This window comes from Podarcis liolepis (genome assembly GCF_965112155.1).
Source record: "Podarcis liolepis genome assembly, chromosome: 6".
Classification (NCBI taxonomy): Eukaryota; Metazoa; Chordata; class Lepidosauria; order Squamata; family Lacertidae; genus Podarcis; species Podarcis liolepis.
Genome location: NC_139559.1, coordinates 9,706,743 through 9,729,461, shown reverse-complemented (window position 1 = coordinate 9,729,461; position 22,719 = coordinate 9,706,743). Strand labels below are relative to the sequence as shown.

The 22,719-nt window shown below is 44.5% G+C and overlaps 1 protein-coding gene across 1 annotated transcript; it reads left to right on the top strand.

The window, feature by feature from the left end:
• Positions 1–1,941: 1,941 nt before the first annotated feature.
• On the top strand, positions 1,942–10,791 carry MRGBP (MRG domain binding protein). The gene is made up of 5 exons (XM_083507803.1): positions 1,942–2,421; positions 3,269–3,390; positions 5,761–5,842; positions 7,704–7,778; positions 9,155–10,791. The coding sequence occupies exons 1-5, from the start codon at positions 2,130–2,132 to the stop codon at positions 9,343–9,345; spliced, it is 762 nt and encodes a 253-aa protein (XP_083363929.1). The 5' UTR covers positions 1,942–2,129; the 3' UTR covers positions 9,346–10,791.
• The last annotated feature ends 11,928 nt before the right edge of the window (positions 10,792–22,719 follow it).

Sequence of the window (22,719 nt, the reverse complement as noted above, 5' to 3'; positions counted from 1 at the left end):
AATCCACTGAGTGGTAGCATAGTCAAGACCGCATTTTACCAGCTGGACTGCAAGAAGATCAAACCTATCCATTCTGAAGGAAATCAGCCCTGAGTGCTCACTGGAAGGACAGATCCTGAAGCTGAGGCTCCAATACTTTGGCCACCTCATGAGAAGAGAAGACTCCCTGGAAAATACCCTGATGCTGGGAAAGATGGAGGGCACAAGGAGAAGGGGACGACAGAGGGCGAGATGGTTGGATAGTGTTCTCGAAGCTACAAACATGAGTCTGACCAAACTGCGGGAGGCAGTGGAAGACAAGAGTGCCTGGTGTGATCTGGTCCATGGGGTCACGAAGAGTCAGACACGACTAAATGACTAAACAACAACAATGGAAAGGAGATGGTCTTCTGAGATCGTGCATGCCTGGCACACATGCCTGCATTTAAGTAACCACCAAAAGTGGGAACACATCACAAAGATGAAAGTGTTTTGCAAGGAACTTCCGTATGATAACGTAACATAAGGATGCAGACAAGTGCTATGATTTCAATACAAACTATAAACCTCAGGTCTACGGCCAGGAGACATGAATGCCTGCTCAGTTGCTATCAAAATGCTTATTGTGGATAAGAAATTTCAAGGTCGTTTCCCATTCTCCCTTCTTAGGAGACAGCCCTTCAAACAGAGGGCTGAGAAGTTAGACTCCTAGTCTGCATCAAAAAAGATGGAAAGCCATTCCCTGCCTATTGTTTTATTTGAATGCAGATTTACACCTATTTAATCCATCAAGCCACTGATTAAAACTCAGTACAGTAATATTTGAGAGGGGCAGCCCTAAGACACACACTCTCTCCCACACAGTGTGACTGCCCTCAGAGCTGTTTGATGGTGAGGGAAATGCACTCTGCGCCTGCTCAGGAGCACTCTTACCACAATTGTATGCACAACAATGAGAAGAAATAAAGAACAGGGGAACAAAAGTATTGTTTCCCTTGTTTTTCCTTTCTTTTTGTTATTGCATACACATGCCGCTCGTGAAGTCTGCCAGGAAAGGAATTTTATCCCCAGAATCAGTAAAAACTTAGCATTAAAACAAAGATAAATCTGACATAATCTATCGCTCTCACACACATGAGAAGGAGTGTGTCAGTCAGCAAGAGAGAGAGATTATGCCAGCTTCATCCTGACTTTAATGCCAAACTTTTACTGATTCTGGGGATAAAATTCCTTCCATGGCAGGCTTCTCAACTGGCATAGAAATGTAGAGTTGGAAGGGACCTCTGAGGGTCATCCAGCCCAACCCCCTGCAGTGCAGCTAAAGCATCCATGACAGACAGCCACCCAACCTCTGCCTAAAAAGCCTCCAAGGAAGGAGAGTCCACAATCTCCCATGCCAGGTATATGTAATAACAAAAATAAAGGGAAAAGAGTACACCCCCCCCTTTGAACCCTTCCTTCCTTTCTATCTGCTTTTCTTTCTTTGTTTGTTTCTTTGTTTCTTTCTTTCTTAGTGTCTGCTTGTTTTCTTTCTTTCTCTTTTCTTTCTGTGTCTATTTGCCTGTTCTTTCTTTCTTTCTTTCTTTCTTTCTTTCTTTCTTTCTTTCTCTTTTCTTTCTGTGTCTATTTGCCTGTTTTCTTTCTTTCTTTCTTTCTTTCTTTCTTTCTTTCTTTCTCTTTTCTCTCTGTGTCTATTTGCTGTTTTCTTTCTTTCTTTCTTTCTTTCTTTCTTTCTTTGTCTATCTGCTTGTTTTCTGCTTTCTTTCTTAGTGTCTGCTTGTTTTCTTTCTTTCTCTTTTCTTTCTGTGTCTATTTGCCTGTTTTTTTTCCTTCCTTCCTTCCTTGATGCTTGCTTCCTAGATGCTTGCTTGCTGTCGTGCACACAACACGCCCCCGGGCAAAAGCGCTCCTGAGCCGGCGCAGAGTGCAATCCCCCCCCCCCCTTCTCGCTCGAAGAAGACGCATGGGGAAAAAAGAGGCCGGGTCCTGAGCGAGGCCTTGAGCCCCGGGGGCACCTTCTTCCTCTCCCCCCGCGGAGAGGGATCTCCCCTCAGCTTCCCGCCCTCGGTCGCTTCCCTCGGGGAGGGCGGCCGACAGGGGACGCTCCGCTCTCGCCCGGCCCGCTCTCCGTGGAGGCGGCGGCGGCGGCCATGGGCGAAGCGGAGAGCTCGGCGGCGGTGGCGGCGGCAGACGCGGGGTTGAAGGCGCCCTGCCCGGCCGCAGGGCCTGCGGCGCCCGTGTCGGCCGAGCCCGCCCCGCAAGCGGCGCCCGAGGAAGCGGCTTCGGCGGCGTCGAGCGTCTCCTCAGCGGCCTCGGCTATGACCGTCATGACGGCTGCGGCGGCTCCCCCTCCTCCGCCGCCGCCGCTGCCGGTGCCGGTGGTGTGGAGCCCCGAGGTGGAGGTGTGCCTCTTTCACGCCATGCTGGGCCACAAGCCCGTCGGTGAGGAGAAGGCGGCGGGTGGGGGAATGGGGCGTAGGCCGCGGAACGAGCCTCGGGCTCGAGTAGAGGCGCCGGCCGCGGACGAGAGCGCTGAAGGCGGGGTGGCGCCTGTCAGGAGAAAGGGCATATATAGAGAGGGGTGGGGGGACGGGACACACACGCCTTATAGGCTTTGAAGCGCCCTGACATCTGCGGGTGAATGGCGGTGTGCAAATTTAAAGATATTCTTATTACTATCATCATCATTATCATCTATGGAGTCCCCTCGAAGCCATTTCCTGCACCCTCCTACTAAAAAAAAAAGTACATAGACTTAAAATGGTTCGATCGCTTAGTTGTGATCTTTTATAGCCTGAGGTGGTTAAAGTGCTCTTTTAACATTCGTTTTACAAAATAGTGCTTTTTTCTCTTTCTTTACCCAGAATTAATGCTCACTGTGTTCAATAGGGCTGGATTCCTCCTACCCCCCAAGTGTGCTTTAAGCTTGCAAACACTTGTTTCCCTAGTTGAAGATGTATGTAACCTCGTCATGGATGCTTTGGTTGATATTCCTGCATTTCACAGGCTTGGGCTAAATGACCTTTAGGGATCCCTTCCAACATTATAATTCTGTGATCAGCGTGAAAGATAAAGGTCATTAAGATGGATCCCTGCCCCTAGGACTTCACAGTCTGAAATAATCTGTGTTAGTGCAAGGAAGGGCATAGGGTGGGGCCAGATTTTGGTCATTATTTATAGTGCTGTCAGGGTGCATAGTGCTTTACAGGATTTTAATCAAGTCTTTAAAAAAAAACCCAACCCCTCTCTCTGTATGTTTTCTCCTTCTCACTCTCTTCTGCCATTCCAGGTGTGAATCGCCATTTTCACATGATCTGCATCCGAGATAAATTCAGCCAGAATATCGGGAGGCAGATTTCTTCCAAAGTCATCTGGGACCATTTAAGCACCATGTATGACATGCAAGCGCTGGTAAGTGTCATCAGCCAAGAAACTGAGGCCGGTGCCTGAGATGCTCCACAGGTCAGAGGCCTAACCCTATGTGCAGATGTACCACAAGCAGAATCGGGTACCATAGTTGGCTATTTGCAGATTACAGTGGTGCCTCGCAAGACGAAATTAATTCGTTCCGCAAGTTTTTTCTTCTTGCGAGTTTTTTGTCTTGCGAAGCACGGTTTCCCATAGGAATGCATTGAAAATCAATCAATGCGTTCCTATGGAGACCGTCCGGGGACAGAGGGGAAGCGCCGCGCGCCTTCCCCTCTGTCCCCGGACCTGTTTAAAGCAAGGGGCGGCGGGGAGAAGATTGCTTCTCCCCGTTGCCTGCCCCACAATCTCCGGGGACAGAGGGGAAGGCGCGCGCGCCTTCCCCTCTGTCCCCGGACCTGTTTTAAAGCAAGGGAAGGGGCAGCGGGGAGAATTGCTTCTCCCTGTTGCCGCCCCTTGGTTCAAAAGGGGTCCGGGGACAGCGGGGAAGACGCGCTGCGCTTCCCCGCTATCCCCGGAGCTTGCGGGGCAAGCTTTGTTTTGCGAAGCAAGCCCATAGGGAAATGCGTCTTGCGAAGTGGCTAAGAAAACAAAAAACTCCTTCGTCTAGCGAGTTTTTCGTCTTCCGAGGCGTTCGTCTTGCGGGGCACCACTGTAGTTGTGCTGCAGAAGGCGTGCTGGGGAGACCACACATTACAAGGAACGCAAAAGTAACTTTTGCTAGGTTTTAATAACAATAACAAAAACTCCTTTTACAATATATCAATAAGCATGATCCACCAGGGTACTGAGAGAGCTAGGTGTTGCTCTTTATATACTATACCCAATAGCTTAATTAACATAACTTAACAGCACCTGCTATACTGCTTCACAGCTGTAAAACTAGGTCATGTTATTTGCTCTGGCCCTTAAAGAGACACATCTTGTGGAACAATAATGAACCTTCAAATTTAAAGAGACCATTCAACAATTGTGTCCCCTATTAGTGCATGATCTCCTGATTAAAGGGAAACAATTTGCTGTGTTGCTGATCCTCCCATTCCCTCTGTACGGTGCAGATAAAGCCTAAGGGAGATGATCTCTTGTGAAGGGCTTTTTCCTGCCTTCAGGTGGATTCTGAAGCATCCATCTGGCATGTAGAAGCTGCTCACACAGTACAACATCTAAAAAAGCCATGGTTATGTTTTGTTTGATTCTCTGGTCCTGGCAACTTGAGATAGGGTTACAGTGTGCAATATGTCCTAAATCTTTGTTATCCTTGTTAGCATGGTTGCTGTCCACAGCAACTAGGCCTTATTAGCACTAAGGGTTACAGTTTGTCATAAAGGCCTTGTATGATCCCAGGAAGGTGCCTTAACTGATCAGTAACTTGCATAAGAATCTGCACGGTTCTCTAGGAGAACCAAAGTTCTCATACAAGGTACAAGTGAAAAAATGTCTTGGATTTGCTGCCAAGGAGTGTGGTGGAGTCTCCTTCTTTGGAGGTCTTTAAGCAGAGGCTTGACAACCATATGTCAGGAGTGCTCTGATGGTGTTTCCTGCTTGGCAGGGGGTTGGACTCGATGGCCCTTGTGATCTCTTCCAACTCTATGATTCTATGATTTTGTTTCACTTCCTTCCACAAAACCATTGCTGAAAGGAAATACCATCTTTGATATTTCTTTTTCATTTATCATTGTAATACACAAGAACCCAAATGGACAGCAGCTGTGTTTAATTTGTATTATCTATTCTTCCAGTTGATTGTCTGAAACATATTGATTTCACCGATGTTTATGTTCTTCTGCTTTGCTTGGGCGTAGTTGACCAATGAAATTTTTAAACATGTGCATTTTTAAATAACTGCAGAATCTGATATGGCAGCTCTGTGCATTCTAATTGACACCAATTCTGTCCTTGCCTGGAACATGCCAAATTGCATATCTGAAACACTCGTTAAAAAAATTTAAGCAGGGACTTTTGTTTCTTTAGTTCTGGATGAATAGGTTTAAATGACTGTAGTTTTATTATGCAATTTCATTACAAAATAAAATATATTCCTTGTTGTCCCTGAAATGCAAGGGTCATTTCAATATTTTCTTTTGTTGTTGTTGGGTAATAATTATAGATTGTATGTGATGACGATTACCTTTGCATTTGTTTAGCATATGGTTGGCTAACCTGTGGCCCTCCAGATGTTGTTAAGCTACAACTCCCCTTAGCCCTGGCCACTGTGGGCTATGTCAGGGATGATGGATGTTGTAGTCCAGCTATGTTTGGAGGGCCCCATTATTAGCCACCCTTGGTTTAGAAAATCTGAATTGTTGGTATAACCAAATTATTTATAGATTTCTTTCTCTTTAAAACATTTCTAAGCATGAATCTGAGATTCTTCCCTTCCCCAACTCAGAAAAAAACTTCAGCCTCCCTGAAGAAATTATTCAAGAGGTAAAAGAAGGTGAGACCCAAAAGCAGTCTTAACAATAACAACACTACTTACTATTTATATACCACAGGCAAGATTTTATTCTAGGAATTACTCTTTCATGGCCCAGTCTCTTTCAGTATACTCTGATGCCTTTTTACTCAGTGGTAAGTCCTGTTGGGTTCAGTGGGGCTGCCTTCCCAACTAGGATGCATAGGATTTTAAAAAGAAATATATCCCATTCAGTTTAAAGGGATGTAGCCCTGAGGAAGTGTACAAACCCTCCAGATGTTGCTTGAATACAACTGCCATCATGTCCTATTGTGCTATTATTATGATTTGTTGTTTGTGAGCTGCTTTGGCATTCATTTGAATGGAAAGCAGCAGAGAAATATAATAAATCGAATCATCATTGGCCATGCTGGCAGGAGATGCTGGGGCTTGTAGCGAAGCAACATCAGGAGTTGGCTAGCCAGTAGTGTATAGGATTGCAGCCTAAACCACTACACTGGATGATGATGATGATGATGATGATGATGATGAAGAAATTTATATACCACCCTTCATCAAAAGATTACAGGGCGGTTTACAATATAAAAACACAAAAATACATGTCATAGTAACAAACAAAAATAACACCCCCATAGAGTTTAAAAGGCCAGAGATTGTTTAATTAGCCAAAGGCCTGGATGAAGTCTGTGAAGATGTTCAAATCTGGATTGCTTTTTAATGCTTCTATTTAAGAAAAATGGAAAGCAGACACAAATGTATTCAAAAGCCTGATTACAGCATTTGAACAATTTTGATTGGTGCTTTAGTAAGCAGCAAAAGAATAATGAGACCGAATATTGATGGAATCTGGACTGAATTTGTGTTGTGGGTGTTCACATTTTTTAGGAAATGATTCAATTGATATCAGTTGGGTATGGCTAGGTTTTAAAATATTTTTAAAGCTCCCTCCACTTTTTTTGTACTCTTGTCTTTTCAATAGTAGAGCAATTCCAGAACTGTCTGTTGGGAAGAGCATTCTGTTTAAAATTAAAGAAAAACAAAATGCAATCATTTGCAGATATATATTAACAAAGCAGTCCGAGCCCCCTTTATGTCAGTTTGAGGGGGTGGTTCAGTTGAGTAGAGGGGCCCTTCACTCCAGCTGCTGAGTCAGCCACTGCAGAACAGGCAGGTGGGAGGTCACTGGCAGAATCCTCACCAGCGTTGGCCAGTAGAAAGCCCTGATATAGGATATTTTGAGAGCAGGGAGGGAATTTGGCTCAAACAGCCCAGGATCTGCTAGATCCTGAGACAGTCTCACTGCTGTCACCCAATGGCATCAGGCCTGATCTGGAACCTGGAGCTGGTATGGGGATTTCCTGCTCACATACACACACACCCCAGAAAAAACAACAGTTGTCGATATGAGCAGCTGGGCTGCAGATGTAGCTGAGGCTATGCTGCTCTACACATTCCTGCCAACAAGGGGTTGAGATTTGGATTGCACCCAAAAATCAGTAGCCTTTACACCTCATTTGCAGAGGTAATTTTTAAGTGCTTGGAATGGTTGAGGTGGATGTACTCTCAGTATGAAAAATTTAGCATATTTATATTCACAAGTTTCAAAAGAAAACACCATCTGTGCTTGGATGATAGCTCCCTTATCATTTCTTTGCATTTTTCTACTTCAGTCGCTGTTGTCAGCTTACTGCTTGAAACAATCTAGTTTTGCTTCCTAAGTGATTTAAAATAGCCTTATTGGGAGCCGGGGGCTGTTGGCAATGACTGATCCCTTTAATTCAGTGCATATTGCTGCCATGAGCATGCCTGGAGAAGTAAAGAGGAAATTGAATTTGAATCAGTGCCATCTTCACCATCACTCCACTCATAATCATCCCCACAGGTAAAGTGATGATTGAAGATGACGTGAAAGAAGAGATAAAGGAAGAGATGGAATCACATGCAGGTCCTGAAGAAGGTATGAGTTATTCATTTTAGCATATGAAAATGATGTGTCATCCATAGGCCTGGTTCGCTCATCACTCTTAAGCCATAGTTTGTTTTGATCTCTGGTTTAATCACAAATGTTCCTTCCTACCACCACCCTGGGCAACTGCACTGATCTCCAGCACACTGCTTTTTGTCACTAAAACTCAGATTGTGACTTGTTTTGTTTCAAACAAACCACAAGTGGCAAAGTAGAAATAAGCCAAGGGTTTATTTCTTGGCTTTAGTTGAAATCTGGGGTGGAGAGTCATTCATAATTAAACCAATTTAAACAAACTAATGGGGCCACAGTGTTCTGGGATCTGATTTTCAGCCACGTCACATGTGGGTCCTGGTTCCAGCTACCATATTCTAACAAGGTAGGATAGTACAGAGAAAATAGCCGCTACTGGATTGTGAAATATAGCCGGTTCCTCTACAGTTGGGTTAGTTCTAAATCAGAAGTGGGGAGAAAAGAGGTCCACATTCTGATTCTCACAAGAATGAGTTCCGAATTGTGTTTTTGTGTTTTTTCTTTTTTGTTTTATGCTGGCTGTAATGTATATGCTATTTATTTATTTTTGTTAAGCCACCTTGAGTTACTTTTGTAGGAAGAGGTGCCAAGTAAACTTAATTAATAATAATAATTTGGCATGATCTTTTTTGTCTTGGGCCTGCTGTTTTGATTGGCAGTGTCTTTATGGTTTGTGGGGGTCAGGGGTGCCCATGTGCCGGATACCTGAGAACCTTCTTGAAAGGGCCTTGAAGATAATTCCCTTCATTCTTTTGGAAAGGTTCAGGTGCACTTCTAATAGTCACAGAGCTAAGGATTTCTGCAAATGCATTGCCACAACCAGTGAACATATATTGAAACAGAGCATTTGGTTTTTGGAAGTGCTCCTTCAGTTTTGCTCCATCTATGCTTTCATGATTCTTTATTTTTTATTTCATAAAATTTATATACCACATAATTGTAAGGGAAAACATCAAAGTGGTTTGCAAAAATGTGATCATGAGACTCCTGGGAGCATCCCCAGTTCTTTCAGAAGTGTTCAGAATATTGTTCCAAGGCAACCCCAAGATCAGGGGCTGAGAGGTATTTTCATGGGGAGACAAACTCCAGATCAGACCTTTAATATTTTGTTTTGTAGCTTTAATGAGGGGCATTTTTCTGTTATTATAATTTCTGCCAATATAAATAGAGTGAGTTGAGTGTGCTTCTACAAAGAGCTTGTATTTCCTTTTTTAAAAAAGTTGACTCACCTGCCCATTGGGCAGGGCTTGCATACACCTGACTCTGCCTTGGATCATGGCCATAATGTGATGGATGCCATTTGATGCATAATCTTTCATTTAATTCTCTTTCAGTATATGCATCTATGGGAAGCCTGGCCAAAGCATCTGAGAAACCAAGCAGTAAGGAGAAAGAGAGAAGCTCATCTGAATCTGGATCCAAAGAAGGAGCAGATAAGAGAAAGCGGAACAGAGTCACTGAGAAGGTTTTGAACGCAAATAGCAATCCTTCCAGTCCAAGTGCTGCAAAACGCCGCAGAACATAAGCAGTGGCCGAGCAAGGCATAAGCATGTTTGAACAGTGGAGCCTAGGCAGCAAGGAGATTTTAGAGTCTAGTTAGCACAATGCGGGTGGAAATGAGAGATAAATGCCTGGGCTCTATTGGTTAGCATAGAGCAGCGGAAAGGAGCTGAACAGTATCTTTAGCCTTACAACTTTGGGATGCATGGGAAGCTGGCAGCCTTAAGAGCGTGTGTTTACTGAAAAAGTCAGGATGTGGCTTTTTTTTTTTTACATACCAGTTGCACACTCTTGAATGGGATTCACCTATCCAGCCCCATTAGGGGAAGCCCAGCACAAGGACTGCTGCTTACACAGTGGGACTTTTCCCGCTCTCCTTCCTTCATATGCCTTCCAAAATGAGAACCCAGTTTCTTGTTTGCGAGGAGTTGGGGGGATCATTCCATCTGGCAAGCTGTAATTCTTGCGGAGACAGAATGATTGGAAGAACGCAACATTGAATTCCAGTCTACGTATTAAACATCCCTCTTGGAACAACCATTCATGGAAACACAGGACCATGGTTCTTGAATGGCTGGTTTCAACCTTGGGCGATGTTTGTATCTTGAGCTGCAGCTGCTAATTTTAGTGACGTAATAAGTGTCTTAAGTCGGTTACTGTTCTGTGAGAATTAGTTCCAAATGCCACTGGTTCTGGCTGAATAAGCATGCAAAAAATACACACCGCCTGCAAAATGAAGAAGGAGCATTCTTTGCTTAAATTATGATCAGCTTTGCCTCTTCCAAACTGGAGGTATACATTTATTTTTTCAGATTGCCGAAGCAGAACAAAGGTCATTAAACATCTTAAAACCAGGATGAACAATTTCCTCATATCTGGGCTACATATTCTCTCTAAGGAGGCTTAAAAGAAAATGTCATATGTATATTGGAAGGTTCAGCACAAACTGGTAAGAGTAGAAGAAATGGTGACTCTTGTCTTAACCACTTGTACTATATTAATGTCCTAGCTGCAAAGTCTTCAATGTGAGCACTTCCATTCAAGTAAGTGAAATCACTTGCATGAGAGGCATTTGCCAGATCGGGACAAATATATATATATATGTATGTATGTATTTTATATTCATTATTTAATTCCTTTTTTTGAAAAAAAAAAACGTTATTTTTGCCAGGAGTTCTTAAATGGAAGTGTTGAAAATGATAATTTTGTCTTGTTACTCTACTTTCAAAAGTAGTTTTCACTTAATGTTTTGGATTTGTATGCAAAGTTGCTAAAACCAGAGGTCCAGTTATTCATCATTTCCTGATGATCAGATAGTAAAATTTCCTCTTATTTTAGTGAAGTTGGGAAACATGTATTTTATAAAGAAAAACAAAACAAGCAAAGGAATGAAAAGGTAGCTGAAAAGCTACGGAGTTATGCATTTGTATTATCCTTTGCTATGCAATAAAGAGTTCCAGCCCACGCTTCATATTGCAGTGTCTCTCATCCTAATTATCAGGGGTATAGCAAACACTTTCATTCTACTGCATATACCAAGTTAGCTTTGTTCTAGAAAAGAATCAGTCTTCCCTGTATCCCAGCTTCTTAACTAAGATTCATCACAAACATCAGATGAAGAAATAAAACTCTGTAGGTTTTTCCATCTCATCTGTGAGAATTAGGCCTAGGATGAACTTTAGCGTCAGGTTGTTACGTAATTATAATGAAGGCCATGGTACACAGAGATGCTATCATGTGCTTTTGAATTGCACATGGAGTGTGATGTGTGAACAGAGGATCGAGATTTCTAACAATTGCTTCCCACCCCCCACCCCCAGCCCTGATAGTTTTGAGGGCAGCGGTTCCATGCTTACTCCAAGCACCTTGTACACAAGGGCTGCTGTGAACCGCCGGCCCAAAGGAGGACTTGTGGGAGTGGTTTGGTGCAAGGATATCAAAGAAGGGTGTTAAAAACACCAGAGGGATCAGTTTTAGTTCTTTATTAAAGAAAGCTGTAGACTTGCAGCAAATCAGCCTGCCAGGCCTCTCAGAGATATGGGATAGACACCGCAGCAAGCAGATGGCTTGTCCAAGCAGACATTAATACATTCTTTATACACAAGGTAGCATACGTCATGGGTCAGGACTTCCCATCACCAGATGAGGTGCAAATGCCCTAATCTTACAGACAGTTCCACTTTCTGGGCTCAGAGCCCAGCACCCCAAGCCCTCCACAGATAAGGATAGCATCAAAGCATGCCAATTGGCTTATATCAAGCAAGTGAATATAAACATCTGTGAGCTCATTGTTACAGCAACTACCAATTAATTGTGGGGTTATCTTGACTTCCAGGGTAGGGATTGCAGGAAGGGTTTTTGGAACAGTTCACCTTTGCTTCAATGCAAGGGCTTCCTCCATTCACTTCAATGGGAGAACGGAGCAGCTAAAACGGGGTGCACATGGTGAGCTGTCCTCTGTTGTATGAACAGCAGCGCATATATATATAGAGGCTCTTATTTCAGGAGCATTGCCTAAAAAGCGCTTAAGTATTCAACAGCGTGGAATTTTAGTACCCTGAATTGCTAACTTCCTACTTCTCAGGCTCTCCACATGCCGTGTCCTGCAAGAGCTCAAGTACCCATTCTCCATTCTAGAATGAGTCCACAAATTATGCAAAGTTCTGGAAAATGAATGAAGGGAGAGGGAAGGGTTGCTTCTATATATTTTTGTACCTTTGCTTCTATATATTTTTGTACCTTTGCTTCTATATATTTTTGTACCTTTGCTTCTATATATTTTTGTACCTTTGCTTCTATATATTTTTGTACCTTTGCTTTCTATATTTTGTACCTTTGCTTTCTATATCATATACCTAAGAAGGATCTTCATATTCTCTGTAAGTTAATTTCTGAGCTGAGGGCCCCTCAAGGAATGCAAGATAAGACAGAGACTGTAAGCTAGAAATAGCCTCGCCTTAGGAATGTAAGGTAAAAAAAAAAGACACAGACGGGAGGAGACGGGGGGGATGCAGGACGCTTAGAAAGAACAATAGGGAGGGCTGTTTTAGAAGGCTATAGACATGCTAAAAATAAGTTGAAAACTTTTTCAGGAGGGCGTGGGGAGGAGGGAGAGAGCCCACTCAAGGTATAAGAAAATCTGCAGAGGGGTGTTTTCTGGGCAGTCAGTTTTTCCAGAATTTATTCTGCTGGCTGTCTCCTGTGCACAGAAAATAAAACTGCTTTCCTCCAAAGAAGGATCTTTCCTGGAGTTTTCTTTTACTCTCTCTCTGGATCTGAGGACGCGGGCCAACGATTCCCTGGCATGGACTAGGCTCAGCCTACATCTTGGTTCCCTGACCGGGAATCTGCCCCACCTCAGGGGGCTGGAGAGAGCCAGGCTCGACCTTGGTGGACAGCTCGGATCGGTGATTGCAGCTTCCACGCGCACCCTGCCAATTTGTGGGGGGGAACCAGCCACACCGCTCCAGAGCAAGGACCCAGGTCGAGGGAGGAAAGAGGACTGGCCAGGGAAGGGACTCTGCAGCAGAAAAAAAAAAACGGTAAGCCCAAGGGAAAGGGCGTGGATGGGGGCCCAAGGGAAAAAAGGGAGGCCTGATCAGCCTCACCTGGTTATGCAGTAGTGTGCAGCCAGGAAGGAAAAAAAAAAGGGCGTGGCAGTGGTGTGCCACCAACAAGGTTTTGGGTTTTTGTTTTTTTTTTTGGTAAAAAGAAAAAGCAGCAAAGGGTGCTGCTAGGGCCCCGGTCGAAGTCTAAGCGCTGCCGGTTATGGTTGGTTGTTGGTTTTGTGCCCAGAAGAAGCAGTAAAAAAAGGTGCTCTTGGGCCCCGGTCGAAGTTGTGAAGCACTGCCGGTTATGATTTTGGTTTTTTGGGAAAAAAAAGGGTTGGGGGAGGTGCATGGGTTTTTCTGAATGTGCGTGTGGGGACACTCCAGTGAATGTTTTGAGTGTGTGAGACGTTGAAAGCAACGTCTGGCCTGTGACTGAGTGAAAAAATCACGTTAGGAGGAGGGAGTGTCCCAGTATCCCAAGTGTCCAAGTGTTCCAGGGTCATGGAGAAAAAGCAGTAAAACAACTCCCATGACCCCCCTGCAATGCTTTCCTGAACAAATTTGCTGGAATTTGCTGCCAAGGAGTGTGGTGGAGTCTCCTACTTTGGAGGTCTTTAAGCAGAGGCTTGACAACCATATGTCAGGAGTGCTCTGATGGTGTTTCCTGCTTGGCAGGGGGTTGGACTCGATGACCCTTGTGGTCTCTTCCAACTCTATGATTCTATGATTCTATGAAATTGAAAAGATGCCACGAAGGGAGAAGATTGGGGATTTTAAAAACCTGATGAAAAAAAATAGACTCCAACACTTATGTGGAGTTCCTGACCGTCTCCCATGGCTCAAGAAAAGTAGAACTGTGATTACCTGTGCCATGCCAAACTGTGCCCAGTATGGCAGCAAGTACAAGTTAAAAAGCCAGCAGTTATGCCAGTCCCAGAAGAGAAGTCCCAGAAGAAAAGGAGGAAGGAATAATTAGCCCCCCTCCACCCTATGCAGCAACTGCACCAGGGCTAAATGAGGTTTCCCCTACCCAACCCCCAAGAAAAGAGACTGAGGGAGAAAAGAAAGAGAAGAGGAAAGTGAAGAAGAAGGTGGTATAGAGAATGAAGAATTCAGAAGGTGAAGTGGACAAGCAGTCCAAAAGAGTGTTTCAGTATGTAGAACCATGTGGCTTCTTGAGTTCTAGAAGCAGCACAATGCAAGGATGTGAACTGGCAGAAAGAAACAGAAGGGAAGGCTTTGAGAGCCGCATAGGACAGAACTGTTAAAAAAAAAAAAAAAAGGACAATTAAACCCGAGGGATCAAAGAACCCTGGGATTACAATACTGACCATTGAGAAAATCTGCAAGATAAATGCCCTCAGGGCAGCAGACAATACTAATAGTTGCAATTGAGGCAGCTAAAACTCCACTTTGATGGCCCCACTCCACTGAGTGTATGACCCCCTGGAGTCATCCGATGCCCAGGACCACAGACCTCCAAGCACCTTAAATCAGAATCCTTCTTTCGAAGAGGACCTGGCCAAAATAATTAGGGGTTTGTCTTCAAACAGCCAAAAAGCCAAAAATGCAATCTCAGAGTGAGCGAGGGTGTCCACGGGAGGGGCAGAGAACGCCTAGGGAAAAAGCCAGTGCGCCATCTGCAGGCAAGAGGGTCACTGGAAAATGGAATGCCCAAAGGCCCCACGCCCGACACACCCCACTCCCCACAGGGTGGGAACAGTAACCAAAGTTCCGATGCCTATGTACCCAGCCATGAGCCTCAGCGCTACAGCCACAAGCCCAGCTCTGAACTCCAGAAAAACCAAGGCAGAGGGCAAGAACAGGGATCTGTGCAGGGATACCCCATGGCCTGAACCCCACCTCTCCAGTCCTGAGAGACGAAAAAAACTTACTAGGATAAACCAGGCCCAACAAACGCAGGTTCCCAGAAGCTGCCTGGCCCTGGTCCAACAATGGTTGCTCGGCACACAGAATGAGGTTTCTGAAAATGATTTGCTCAAAGACTGTTGCAGAAGCAAGTGAACTAACTGTTTCTCATTCATGCAAGTAACAGGACATCAGCTTTTTTTTTTTCTTCGCTTTTTTTTTTTTTCTCCTTGTGCCAGGCGCTTGGAGGCAGCTTCAGAGCGTTATCTCTTGGCAGCTATTCCAAGAAGGACACTGCTGCATTCAGCCAGCTACCCTGAACCTCACACTTTCTGGATTTACAGTTCAGCCACAAAAACCTAGAAGGCCAAGAGTTAACCACCCCCCTGCCCCAAAAGTACTAACCTGGAAAAGTGACTTTCTTAAAAAGCAAGTGAATACTTTCTGTAAACTTTGTCAAGTTTTTCTTTTAAGGTGCAATTTTACTCTGAAAGGAGCTGCGGCATAGGAATTGATACTTTGAGGAATTTGAAACTTTGCCAGAAAGCAAGGAGTGCATTGTTCTTTCTACAGACACTGGCAAATGAACTGAAATTTGCAACATGGCTTAGAGTTCTGAAGCCCGAGCACACATGAGAATGCAAGGGACAGAGGAGGCCCCTGAAGCCTACTTAAAGAGGCTGAAGGAAGCCTACCACCAGTATATCCCTGTGGACCCAGATGAGGCTGCCAATGCCCCTATCATAAAAACTGCCTTTGTAGCCCAAGCGGCGCCCGATATCCACCAAAAAAATGAAGGTTTTTTTTTTTATGGGCCACACCCTTGAATGGATGCTGGAATTAGCCCAGACCATTTATAATTAGAGGGAAAAAGAGACCCAGAAGAAAAAGAAGAAGTACCAGGCAAAGAAGTTGATGGCCCTGAAGACGGGAAGTCCACCGTTAGGAGAAGAAGAGGAGGGCGAAGCCACTTAGGAAAGAATCAGTGTGCCATCTGCCGAAAGGCACCTATTTCTTCTCCCAGGCTAAAATGAGGAAATGTCAGATGCTACTACATCCGCGTTAGAAATTCCAAGTCACCACAGCCCTCAACCCAGCTACCCTATTACCGGTAGGAGAAGGTGAGGAGCCCACGCATGACTGCATTGAAGTAATGGACGAAGTATATTCCAGCAGGCCTGATCTCAAAGACGAGGCAAACGAGGCTGGGCAGCGGAAGGCAGGCTATGCAGAGGTAGCCCTGGAAGACCAGGTGATTGAAGCAAAGTCACTCCCGCCTGGAACATTGGCCCAGCTGGCAGAACTAACTGCGCTTACCAGAGTCCTGAGCCTGGCAAAGGGACAGAAGATAAACATTTAAGTATGCATTCCTGACTTTACATGCCCATGGAGCCTTATGGAAAGAAAGAGGTTTGCTTACCTCCAGAGGAAACCAGGTGACCCACCCACGAGCTTTATTGAACCTTCTGGATGCTGTATGGGAACCCGAGGCAGTGGCAGTTATCCATTGTTATGGACACAAAATTGGACCAGGGGAAGTGGCCAGAGGAAGCCGATTGGCAAACAAAGTAGCCAAGGAAGCAGCCCGAGAACTGGCCCCAGCCCCGATCATTGGAGCACTAATCCCAGAAGAGATTTTAAACACCGTTGACAAGCCGGCCTACACAAAGCAGGAAAGGGACACTGCAGATGCCCAGGAGTTGACATTGTCCAAAGAAGGATGGTACCTCACCCCTGATGACAGGATATGGATTCCAGAGTCCCTGCCCCGGCAGATAACTCAGAGATACCATGAGTCAACCCACATGGGGCCAGATGCCACAACCAAGCAGCTGAAGAAGTATGTCTATATAGCCAACCTTTATCAACTGGCAGCCCAGATTTCCAGGAAATGCCTGCTATGCCAAAAGAATAATCCCAGAACTCACTCCAGACGATGTGGAACCACGTTACACCCTTGATGAACAGCAGTGGACCAGCCAAGAAGGAGCAACGCTCCAGGAAGGACCAGACAGCCGTGTTTTTGTGCCCCAACATCTGGCCAGCACAATTGTAAAGAATTACCACGAGTCCACCCATTTGGGAGGCCCAGCTGCTAAAGCACACCTTGGGAGAATATTCTATATCCCAAAATGTGCCCTGTGCGCCAACCAAGAGACTGAGAACTATCACCTTTTGAACTTCTATATGGCAGGCCGACCCCTTTCGTCCGAGACATCCCCACCAGTTTGGGGCAGATGGGAGATCACATCACCCAAGAACAAGTGCAATCCCTGTGTTTGTTGTGTGTGTTTGCTTCCTTTCCAGGTGTTCCCTCGAGCGTACGCCTGCAGTCCCACGGCAGTCTCGCTGAGCCGGTTCACCAGTTCCTCTGGGTGGCAGCGTCTGGCGACCCCCTCATCCCCAACTGCAGTGAAAGTAGTCGAGGTGATCCCCTGGGTACATCACACGCATCTGAAGAAGGGTGTCTGGACTTGCAAGAGAAATCCTGCTGACCCTCTGAAGTTGATCATCACCTTGTGTCTGACGCTACCAGGGAAAAAGCGTTAGGCCACGGGCAACGAGATCCTGCGACTAATCATCACAAGGACAGTTACAAAGACTTTCTCTTCTCTCTTATTTTCTTTATTGACTTGCTCTATGTCTTATTGCCCTGACCCTACCGAACCATACCAACCCTATTGGCCTGCTGACCTCTGCTACGACTGGTTCGTCTTGCCGGTGGTAAGAGATGGCGTGCTCTTTGGCTATTGGAAACTGGGGTTTGATGAGATTGCCGTATTGAGACACCCCACTGCCCCGTTGTGGCTCCTCTCCCACACCACTGTCCAGCACGCGTGGATAGTGCTCATACGGGAAGTTGCAGAGACGATCGAAATCTATCAAGTTCTGGACCGCTCTTACTGTTGTGGGAGGGTAGTCAACTGTTATCTGGGAGGTAGAGCACTGTACCAACCTCATTTGATAGACCAGGTCCTACTCTTAATCCAGGTGATAGATGGGACGGAACCTATCTTAATGCAAGTATTGCAGGGGTGGGAGCCTTAACCAGGTGTGCATTGAAATTGCTAAACAAGTGCCAGTAAGAATTGCCACCCCAGGATTTCAGCTTCCATTTGCTCTGGTCACTAGGGAGGCAGCACGAGAGTTCAATCCACCCAACAGGGTTAGTAGAAAAATTGACCCACATAGTGGGAGCATCAGCTCACCGGTAGGCTCTCACCCTTGAGGAAGTTCACCACAATGTTAAATCTCTCCAATTGTTGGCTGTGTATGCACATACCACCTTATGCTAAACGGCCAGGTTTGATGCTACATAGAATTCCCATTGGTAACATCTTCAACATAGAGAGGAGTTTGTGCGTTAGTTCATTACCACATGGAAACAATGATAGCTGAAAACCCGCTAAAAACTACAGAAGGTGTTCCATGGAATTGGTTATATTCTTGGTTGCCCGATGGTGGATGGATGGGGAGAATATTTACTATGGTGATAGGCCCAATAATGCTTCTATTGCTTTTCTGCTTCTGTATGCCCTGCTTGATGCAATGTATGCAAAATATGATGGAGAAGATGATGTCTCGCATGATGGGACCTCGCGTGATTGCTTTCATGAGAGATTATAGACCCCTACCCCAGAACGAACCTAAGTATTAGGTTGTTCATAAGAAGAGGAGGGAGTGAAGGGAGAGGGAAGGGTTGCTTCTATATATTTTTGTACCTTTGCTTCTATATATTTTTGTACCTTTGCTTCTATATATTTTTGTACCTTTGCTTCTATATATTTTTGTACCTTTGCTTCTATATATTTTTGTACCTTTGCTTTCTATATTTTGTACCTTTGCTTTCTATATCATATACCTAAGAAGGATCTTCATATTCTCTGTAAGTTAATTTCTGAGCTGAGGGCCCCTCAAGGAATGCAAGATAAGACAGAGACTGTAAGCTAGAAATAGCCTCGCCTTAGGAATGTAAGGTAAAAAAAAAAGACACAGACGGGAGGAGACGGGGGGGATGCAGGACGCTTAGAAAGAACAATAGGGAGGGCTGTTTTAGAAGGCTATAGACATGCTAAAAATAAGTTGAAAACTTTTTCAGGAGGGCGTGGGGAGGAGGGAGAGAGCCCACTCAAGGTATAAGAAAATCTGCAGAGGGGTGTTTTCTGGGCAGTCAGTTTTTCCAGAATTTATTCTGCTGGCTGTCTCCTGTGCACAGAAAATAAAACTGCTTTCCTCCAAAGAAGGATCTTTCCTGGAGTTTTCTTTTACTCTCTCTCTGGATCTGAGGACGCGGGCCAACGATTCCCTGGCATGGACTAGGCTCAGCCTACATGAACACATTTTAACTGTTTTTATAATATATATATTCAGATCATATAAGGTTTTAAGCACAAAGTGCCTAGATTCTACCAAAACATTGACAACATTATTTTAAACTCTTCTGGAGCCTTAGTTGGGGAAAGGCCAACATTGAAGATTTATACACTGCTAGATCATATTGAAGTTGACAAAGTTCTTTTAATATAGTTTGACTAACTGTGGAAGCCTAGATAGGACAATTCAATAATTTAAGCCGGTCCCTTAAGATGCCTGTGAATTTATTTTTATAACCTGTATGAGCCTTTCAAAAAGTAAATTTTATTGGTTCAGCTTTTTCTTCTCCAGTGTGCACGTAGTGTAAATTCCTGTTAGAAGCAAAGATCTGACACAGACATTTCTGTCGATTCTAGAGAAAGCTGACTGTTCCTTTTCGAGCTTTTTGGTGAAAGGAAAGCTTGGGCACCTGTCTTTGATGATGCTGTAGCAGCAGTGAGTGCAACATCTTAAAACGCAGCTTGGCCTCTGATTTACCTATTGATTTTGTTACAATTCTAGCAGCATAGATAACATCAGCACAGCCATCTGGAGGGTGGCTTGTTTTCCGCATATAATGTATGCTTCAGCATTATTTTTGCTTGTTTATTAATATACCCTGTTTAGCTAAACTATCCTAAATATCTTCGCAGAAGCTTACGGAAAGCTTGGCTTATCGCTCAATATCCAAAAAAACCAAAGTGCTGCCCCAACAAGCACAAAACAACCCCTCTGCAGCGCCACAAATCCAACTCAATGGTGCAATGTTGGAAAATTGTCAATCACTTTTCCTACCTGGGCAGTTATCTTTCTACAAGGGCCGACATTGATGCTGAAATCCAGAATTGCCTGTGCTCTGCGAGTGCAGCTTTCTCACGATTGAATCTCAAGTGTTTGAGGACTGGGACATTCGCAGGAATACCAAAATACTTGTTTACAAAGCTGTTGCACTACCAACTTTACTGCCTGCTTGTGAAACATGGACCACTTATAAATGCCATCTCCAATTCCTCGAAAGCTTCCATCAACAGTATCTCCGAAAAATTTTGCACATCACGTGGGAAGATAGGCGAACAAATGTCAGTGTACTGAAGGAAGCAGAGATCACCAATGTCGAAGCAATGATTCTTCAACATCAGCTTCGCTGGACAGGTCATGTGCAGATGCCTGATTATCATCTTCCAAAGCAACTACTCTTATTTCCAACTAAGATTGGAAAACGAAATACCTGTGGACAACAAAAGAGGTTTAAAGACTCTCTCAAGGCAAATCTTGATAACTGGGAAACACTGGCCTGCAAGCGGTCCAATTGGAGAACAGCCTTTACCAAAGGTGTCATGGACTTTGAAGAAGTAGAAACTCACAGCGAAAAGGAGAAACAAGCTAAGAGGAAGGCACATTTGGCAAACTCACCATGATCAACTCCCGCCTAGAAACCAATGTCCCCATTGTGGAAGGACGTGTTGGATGCAGAATTGGCCTCCACAGTCACTTACGGACTCACAGTTAAGACCATGTCCATGGAAGACAATCTTAGTTGGCTACAAGCGATCACCAAAGAAAGAAGATGTGGGGTCTGCACGTAGCTTATTTTAAAAGAACATGATTCAGGCTAAAGCTAAAGAGGTTCATGTCTGGTCAGTGGCTGGATGGGAGATAATAATATAATAATAATAATAATAATAATAATAATAATGCCATCTTCAACCAGGCCTTTGGTTGACTGACATCCAGTGTCCTTTTGAATCTCTCTGTGGGGGGTGTCGGTGGATTGTTTTTGTTCGTATATATATATATAGAGAGAGAGAGAGTGTGTGTTTTATACTGTAATTTTATGTTGTGAACTGCCCTAAGATCTACAGATGAATTTAATAAAATCATCATCATCTAGGATGGAACAAATAATATAATCACAACTATTTTGTTTCCCTGGTTTATCTTCTGATTCTGTAAGATAAATTGGTCAACAGCATGTGTCTGGTTTAAGGTAATCCAGTGAGCTTCATAATCAAGTGGGAAATTCAAGTTCTTGCTAAACCTTGGACAGATCCTGGCAGTCATGGCCTGTATTGTCTGTTCATAGGGAAATACTTTGGTTTTCATAGTATGGTGAGGCAGTGGATATAATCCTACCTCCCATACAGAGAGATACTAGGAGCTATGAGTCATCAGTGAAACTAACTGACAAGGAAGATTCAGGGGCCACAAAAGGACATAACACTTTTTTCAAAATTAAGTAAAGCCGAAATCTTGTTATACACACCCCAGTCTCTGAGTGGTAGGAGAGTTCAAGGGTTCCAGCGCTTCAGCAGGGGTTGGTCTCCTTGAAATGAAAGTCGCTGGAGACGCTGATGTGTTTAGAGTATAAAAACCATATATATGCAACTTGAGCATGAGATGGCAGGTCTCAACATTTACACTTCAAAAGATCTTCCTTCCCCCATGAGGATTCTTGGGGAGAAGAGGCTTCCCCATAAAGTCACACCTTTGGTTTTAGCACACAGGGCAAGTCTCCTGGCCTATTCTTACTCCTCATCCAGTGAAATGAGAGGGGGAAAGGCAAATGCTATCCTGGAAGCATCACTAGCTAGCTAGTTTCTATGGCAACACATCTAGGGTTGCCATATTCCCAAAAGTGGGTGGGTGGTTTTGTTTTTTTGCGCCCTAGTTGCCATACACCCAGGTTTTCCCAGATATTTTGCCCGGACGACATTTTGACAGTCCAATTCCCGGACATGCCTGGGGAAACCCAGGCATATGGCAGCTCTTAACACATTTGTTTTTGACCAACTCTCTTAGGCATGGAAACTACAAAACAAACAAACAAACCACTGACTGCTATTTCAGCAGTCCCTTCTACTACATACTGCCATCTTACAGAGGCAAAATCACAGGCCTGGTTGGGGGCCCCAGGCATCATCCAAACTGACCCACCAATCCTGTAACAATACAGTGGCCTACCTCAACATTCCCTAGGATTCCACGCTTTCAGCCTTACCATACTTATCCATATTCTTCCTACTGTCTTAGGAAAAAAAGTGGCTGTTTGTGATGGTTTTCCTGGAATGTTTGGGGATGATGAGCTGCTTTACTGCTAAAATGTGGGGTGTTTTGCCTTTTCAACCATTATCACCCACCCCCTTTGACTGCATTGTACAGCACTTTGAACACCCCAATCTCCAGATAAAATATGAATTCACATGCTGAGCTTTATCCAAAGATCTCAGGGTGGTGTACAAAACAAAAATTTTCATAGCATCATGGTAATAATAATCACAGGAAAAAAAGATGATTTAACATTTTGAACCCCACTCTTCTTTTAAGAAATAATCCCAGAATGGCTATGGATAAATAACAAAAACATCGGTTTAGTCCCAGTAGATTATATCTCCTAGTATTGTGACCTGAGGCTGCACACATCCTGTGTGTATACAGTATTGGGAAGGGAACAGAGCGGAACTCCCTTCCGACACTAGCTGTAAAAACAAAAAAGCCCCGCCATCCGCACGCATTGAAAATACGCGAGGCGTCTATACCAGGAGGAGCGCGCGGCTAAGGCGGCGCCAGCCTTGCAAGGTCGCCCCCCGTTTCCCGGTAGACGGGCGCCGTCATTGATAAAATAGTCT